Source organism: Macrobrachium nipponense, chromosome 20, assembly GCF_015104395.2.
Source record: "Macrobrachium nipponense isolate FS-2020 chromosome 20, ASM1510439v2, whole genome shotgun sequence".
NCBI lineage: Eukaryota > Metazoa > Arthropoda > Malacostraca > Decapoda > Palaemonidae > Macrobrachium > Macrobrachium nipponense.
Genome location: NC_061089.1, coordinates 85,311,052 through 85,318,551, shown reverse-complemented (window position 1 = coordinate 85,318,551; position 7,500 = coordinate 85,311,052). Strand labels below are relative to the sequence as shown.

The 7,500-nt window shown below is 34.4% G+C and overlaps 1 protein-coding gene across 1 annotated transcript in view; it reads left to right on the top strand.

Annotated features, from left to right (window-relative positions):
* Positions 1 to 7,364: 7,364 nt before the first annotated feature.
* LOC135220655 (uncharacterized) overlaps positions 7,365 to 7,500 on the top strand; it is an 885-nt gene continuing 749 nt past the window's right edge. The window contains exon 1 of the mRNA XM_064258012.1: positions 7,365 to 7,500. This exon is cut by the window's right edge and continues 749 nt beyond it. Within this exon, the coding sequence (XP_064114082.1) occupies positions 7,365 to 7,500 (136 nt within the window).

The window sequence follows — 7,500 nt, the reverse complement described above, 5'->3', positions numbered from 1 at the left end:
TAAAGGACTCGAGAATATTGAAGGAGATTTCGTTAGCAGTGTTCTGTGATTTCGATTCATGATAGGAAATATAGGATTTACTCTTTTATTTCTTACATTATAAAAACTACACAGTAGTAATGACAACGGATTAGAAATTGAGTTACTCGAACTTTATTGAAAAGCTACAAAATAAGTATTGACCTGAATTTTTTTTTTAATAATTCCAAGGAATAGGACGTTAATATACGCTATTTTTATACTTCTTTTGGAGAAGCGTAGTACTGCGAGAATTTAGAGCTAAAAAATTGATTGAACTAACAGTTTATATAACAGAAAAATTAAAAGAATTTACAGGCAAACAAATCAATACTTACCAAAAAGTAAATTAAAAGTGACATGACTTTCAAACGCTTATGTTCCATCCCAATTACCTGTCTATCCGGCCTTTTTATATCGTCCCCTGAAAGCACAGACTTGACCTAAATCTCTCTCCATATTCATCAGCAATTCCAATAACGATTCTAATCGCTCTGTGGAATAAAGCTTCCCCTCAACCCTTTATTGCTCCAGCAATCCAAACACGACACTTATGATTGAATACACTAACCATAATGTTAGATAAACAAACCCATAATTGAAACCCTCCCTAGCTACCAAAAACAAACAAACAAATATATGAATTTAATCAGAACCTGCATCGCTATATATTTGTTTTACTTAATTACACCACTCTGGAAAATTCAGAGAAAACGAAATTCCATTAGTAATGCACTGATATGAAAATGAGGTTCAGCCTGGAAATATGTAACAAGCAACTATGTTTACAATCAATAAATGCGGTGAAACGCACAAGATGTCATTTGGTAAAAATATTCTCAAAATAAGGAAACGACATACGTATACAAGTTGGGCCAAATTCTTGGTAAAAAACTACAATTCTAAAAATAAGCTAATGATAGATCGATATATTCTCGGCAACTATGATCATAAAAACCTACCTTAAATGTCTACAAATTTAACGAATAAAGGCGTAAGATTGCAAGAGAGACTTTTGCTTTATATTCCAATTAAATTGTTTATTCGAGCGGCCGATACCGCTATAAAATGTATAAAAAACTTTGATAGGATTAAATCATTCAAGCTGACCGCTGATTTAGCAGGTTCAATCGAGTCATCTCAGAAGCAAATAAAAATATGGATACTTTCTCTCTAATCAATAAATGATTATCGTATATATATATGTATATATATATATATATATATATATATATATATATATATATATATATATATATATATATATATATATATCGAGCTACAATGTCCTTTAATATCTAATTCGCTCTACCTCGGAATTAATATATTTCATATATGCTTAACCGAAGGGGAATTTTTTCTCGATAATAGATTTGCCTGGACCAGGGCGCGAACCTATGGATCCTTTCAAACCCAGGAACGTCAGTGAAGCTTTACCTACTACACCACCGCGAGAGGCTAATAGAAAAAAGTTCATGTCGCCTCTCACCCTCATATACCTTTTCGCGCGCAGGTAATTAGTGGTTTGGAGACAACATCAACCCACCTCGACTCCGGTAGTGTTTGTAGTGCTTTTGACAGCACGTAGCCAATAGTAAGTAGGTAAAGCTTCACTGACGTTCCTGGGTTTGAAAGGATCCATAGGTTCGCCCCCTGGTCCAGGCAAATCTATTATCGAGAAAAAATTCCACTTCGGTTAAGCATATATGAAAATATATTAATTCCGAGGTAGAGCGAATTAGATATTAAAGGACATTGTAGAGCGATATATGTATATGAATCACGGAAATGTGATATGACTTATATATATATATATATATATATATATATATATATATATATATATATATATATATATATATATACATATATATATATATATATATATATATATATATATATACATATATATATATATATATATATATATATATATATATATATATATATATATATATATATATATATATATATATATATATATATATATATATATATATATATCTATATATATATATATATATATATATATATATATATATATTTGTTGGCAAATATTATCTTTGAAGAGAAGGGAGTCATAAGGAAAACTTAGAAGACTCAATGTGATTGTAATTCGCAGGATGAAGCCATTCTTTTTAACAGGGAATGCTCAAAGGGAGCTTTACTTCCTTATCATCATTATTATTATTCACGCTTCTGTTCCTCTTCATATTATGGGTAAAAAGTAATTCACTATAAATCCTTACACTTTTCCTGGCGAGTTATGAGACCTAGATCAAAACACCTCCGTTTTTATTCCAGAACTCTGTCATCCGAGAAACTAGTAATCTCATCTTCCTTTTAGGGCGGGGATGAAAAGTACCGTCGTCCCTAAAAGACGTCATCTTCATTCATGTTTCCTTAATGAATTCATTCCCCAAGAAATAAGGAAGAGTTTAAAGCTATCTTTTTTCGTTTTTTCATTATTTTTTTTTTTTACTGGAAATTACTTTCATTTTCGAAAGGGCTATATTGTCATATGAGAAACACAATGAAATGAATATTTTTCTATATAGGTTTAGAGGCAGGGACAGGCTACAAAACGTATTAGGTTTAAGGCTGTCAGGAATGAGTGATTTCTAATCACAGAATTCGTATATGATTTTTAGGCAGAGCAGTGCTTGAAATGATTCTTCATTTCTTACAGCTACCGTTCATTCTGAAAAGACAAAAATAATTCTGATGTCTCTACCGTAAATAATGATGCTGCAAAAAAATTCTGTCGGTAATCGATTTTTAATTATGATGACAAGTTTTAAAATCCGGAAAATAGATGGTCAAGAAAACAGATCATATACTAAAACTATCTTAAACACGTTCTGTTTTTGGTTGAAATCCTCGTGGCCGTTGTACAACATGTATCTACTACTCCTTAATGTCTATCTTGATTTCTTTTTTTAACGTATCATAAACTGAGATTAAAAAATTGCAAGGCTGAATTCATAATAGAAAATACAATAATAACTCCATGAAAATTTTTGATAATCTTCTGTATTTATCAGGTAGATCCATTTTTGTTTCATTCGTACTTAACATCTTTAACGAATTTTGTACACCGTCACAAATCGTTTTCGCTCACAAATTATAAGCTGAAATGCATTTGAGTAAAAATCATACAGTCGCAAACTAACTTTTCTTTACAATTTTATCTTTTAATTTTCACAAATTTAGTTAACCCCAATATTTGACCATAAATTAGAGAGATATGTGCATACATACATTATCTATATCTATATATATATATCTATATTTATATCTATCTATCTATCTATCTATCTATCTATCTATCTATCTATCTATCTATCTATCTATCTATATTCTTAAAGTACTCCGTAAATTCGCACGAGAGAAATTGCAAACCCGATACGAATCATTTCTCTCTTTCCTTTATACGATTTTGAATACCATTCATCTTAAACAGTGTTTGACTTATCAGAACGGTAACCAAATGCTGTCAGTCTTTCAATAATGAGTATTGACTTATATATGTGGCACAAAGGACGTATTGGTAAAATTGAAACTGAGCTTCGGCAATCTTGGTCGCACTCCCTTGAAAGACTTTTCTTCGGCCTTAATTTTGCTGAAGTAAACTCAAACTCTCGCCAAGCGCACGGGCAAATGCTGAGAATGAATCATGACCACCAGCAGGATGGAGAAATTTAAAGGGACAGTTAAGATTACTTTCTTCTTCCCTTTATAACCGAAAATAATATCATCATTGTCCTCAACATTCGTGATTAATGATGATGATCATGATTTCTTGTATATATGATTTTTGTGAAACAGGAAATAATGAACTTTCATTTTAATTATTAAGAAAATCTAACACTTACATTTATGTAAAGTTGAACAGAATATGAATATGGTAAAATGAGTACGAAAATATGTGAATCTAATATGAAGAGAGGTATGATTATCATTACAAATGGTGCTTTAACAGAGCAGGAATATTTTACGCTGCGTAACTCCTGAGTTTTCTGTAAAAGAACAACTTTTCTTTCCGCCCTCAGATCTTAAAAACTACTGAGGCTAGAGGGCTGCAAATTGGAATGTTGATCATTCACTCTCCAATCATCAAGCATACTAAATTGCAGCTCTTTAGTTTCAGGTTACTACCGAGAAGCGCCGTGGCTGAGAGTTTCAAATGGCATTTACAGTGTACAGAAAACTATTGCACGCGAAGAAATATGGTTTATGGAGGGTAATCAAAACGATATACCCGTAAGACAATCTCAGCCTTACTTTTGCTGCCAAAAGGCTAAATTTAAACGAGAGAAATCAGAAAAATTATCAAGTGGTAACTAGAATTCGAGATAACCACTGACAAAAGAAACTGCTGATCAGGAGAATAAAATTCGTACACGGTAGGTCATGCCCCAATAGTCTATTCTGGCTATTAAAATTTCATGATGCGCGCACACACACACACACACACACACACACACACACACACACCAACACACACACATATATATATATATATATATATATATATATATATATATATATATATATATATATATATATATATATAATTTTAATTATAAAGAGAAGAAGAAAGCAATCTCAACTGTCCATTCGAATTTCTCTTCTATGTATCTCCTATTCCTCCTGTAGATGCTCATGACTCATTTCCAGCATTTGCCCACTTGGCGAGAGTTTGAGTTTACTTAAGCAAAATTAAGGCCGGGGAAAAGAATGGGATTAATCTTCTATTACATTAACTAGTTGTTTTGATTCCCATTTCATTTTTCGCGAAAATCTTGCCTGTAGAAGGACATAAGAAGGGGGATAAAAAAGTAATTCACGTTTCAACTGTGTTTGTGGCCAAAAGAAGAAAAAGTCGATGCTTGAGAAAGAAAGTCCTGAATACTATTGCGTGTGTGTAAAATCAGTGGAAGAGAAATTAGGTAAAATTCCAGTCATATTAGCATTTTGACAACACTTTGCAATCTTCGAAGTAAAGAGAAGTTGATTTTAACAATAGTTCACCATAAGAATTCAGCTTTTTCCAGCATAGTTTTCTGGTCATGTTTGTTTTGGATTTGCATAATCGAAGTTGAAAAGGAAGCAGAACGAGGGAAGGACCTATCCACTGGAAGCAATCGTATTCAGGACTTTCTTTTTCAAGCTTTGGTTTTTATTTTTGTCTTTTTTCTTTTGGGCACAAACACAATTGAAATGTGAATTATTTTTCATTTCCCCTCTCATGTCCTTTTAGAGGAAAGATAGTCAGCAAAAATGAAATGAGAATGAAAACAACTTGTTAATGGAATAGAAGTCTAATCCCCATCTTTTTATATGGGCACAATTTGTATAGATTGTGCACATTTATCTCTGAATGTTGTTACATTTCAGTGAATTGAAATAACTCCTTTTCTAGGGAATAATCCGTTAAGAGCTTCATTATAACTAAGAAAAAGTAAGAATTGCTTAGCCTTAGGTGGTTTGGATGGTCTCTTGGTTGTCACTTTTTTAAATAAGTTGTATTTCAACAGAGATCATTCACATTTACAATTGATCCGTGGTCCCTTATTTTTGCACAGAGCAACCAGAATCGCTGAACAACAGCACCAATATGCAGGAATTGTGCCTCACTGTCAAACTTCCCAGTTCCAGAGGTCCTATATTCCTTACACCGTTGGACAGAGGAAGTCATACAATAAGAAATTCAGAAGTTCAAGCGAAGGTGCAATGCATTACAACCCTAATATTATTCTCCTTGCATTTTAATACATTTTTATCTAGTTGTTGATTTATTTATTTTAATGAGTGGGGTCTCCTCTTTCTGTATTTCCCTTTACCAAATCTTACTTCTTAATGAACACCATATTCTTTGGAAGCTTGAATTTCAAGTCAATGGCTTTTATTGGTTTGTTCCATATGAATAGGTTTCATCTTCTGTATTATATAATAATAATAATAATAATAATAATAATAATAATAATAATAATAATTAGGAAGGAGGCCTTCTCTGAGGGCAGTAGCATTGAATACAATAGCTGTTTCAACGGCATTTAATTTATATAGAATCTTCTCAATTCTTCTTATTATCTTTTTCTCGTCAGCATGTAGCTGGTGTATTAAGTTTCCTAAGGACATGTAAAGATTTTCATTTGTCTTAGGTTTATTCCTCTAACGTGTCGACAGCGCACAGGCAGTCATCTATGAGAGTTTACAGTACAGTGAATTAAGATACGTTTTACAAGTATTTATAGCATGCAAGGTCGTGTACAATCGGTGGGCGGGTCGGTGGGAACGGATTTTAATTGGTCGTTGGATGGTAACGAAATCTCCCCCTGAGGCGTTCAGACCTACGTAGTTTGGACGGGGTTATTAGCGTCGGTTGGGTGTTGGGTGTTGGGTTGATATATCTTCCGCTCGTTCTCTCCTGCTTTCTCTCTCTACTTCTTCCGCTCTTTCTCTCTCTCTTGCTCCCTCTCTTTCTCTTTCTGCAAGTTCCTCTCTCTCTCTCTCTCTCTCTCTCTCGTTCGCTCCTTCTCACGCTCTCTCTTTCTCTCTCTGCCTGCTCCTCTCTCTCTTTCTCTTTCTCTCTCTGTTTGCTCCTCTCTCTCTCTTTCTCTTTCTCTCTCTCTCTCTCTCTCTCTCTCCTCCCCCCCTCGATCTCTCTCGATCTCTCTCTCTCTCTCTCTCTCTCTCTGTCTCTCCCCCCTCGATCTCTCCTCTCTCTCTCGTGGCGGTGTACGTAGTCGGTTGGTTTCTTGCGCCATTTCTTCTTATGATGGTGGGAAGAAACTCTGTTTCTTTTACCGTGTTGATAGTCGGTTTTTTCTCTAATATGCGTAATGCTTCAAGATAACGTAGGCGTTTTCGGTCCGGTGCATGGTCAATAATTTCTATGTTCTTTATAAGCTCAGCTCTTTCTGGTCTCCTGTTATGTTTTTCTCTATAGTGAATGAAAATGGCCCCTTCTTGAAGATGACACGAGAGACGCTTGGAGAGTCTGGTAGTGGTCATCCCGATATAAGAATGGTGGCATCCATCCACCGAGCATGTGAATTCGTAGATGACACTCCTTCTCTTCAAAGACGTTTCTGGGGGCGCCGGGTTGTTTCTAAGAAGCAGCTGGCTGGTTTTCATGCTTTTGTAATAAATTATGAGGCTAATTTTATCACTTTCTGTAGTGGGGGAGACATTTTCACTGATTATTTTCCTTATAGCCTTTTCATCTTCCAAATATTTGTGGTGCATATGATTTTTATAAAATATTTTTATAGCTCCACTTTGGTCGTTAGTTACGGTCGTTCTTTCTTGGTGACTCCATAAATAAATGGCACCAAGAGATGCTCCTCGACTCGATTCAGCAGTTGGAACCCAAGAAGACCTTGACAACGATGGATGCCCTTCAACCTCTTCTGCTAGCAGAGGCCCTTACGGACAGGGGGTCATACTCAAGTTATATTTACACCAGAGAGCTGA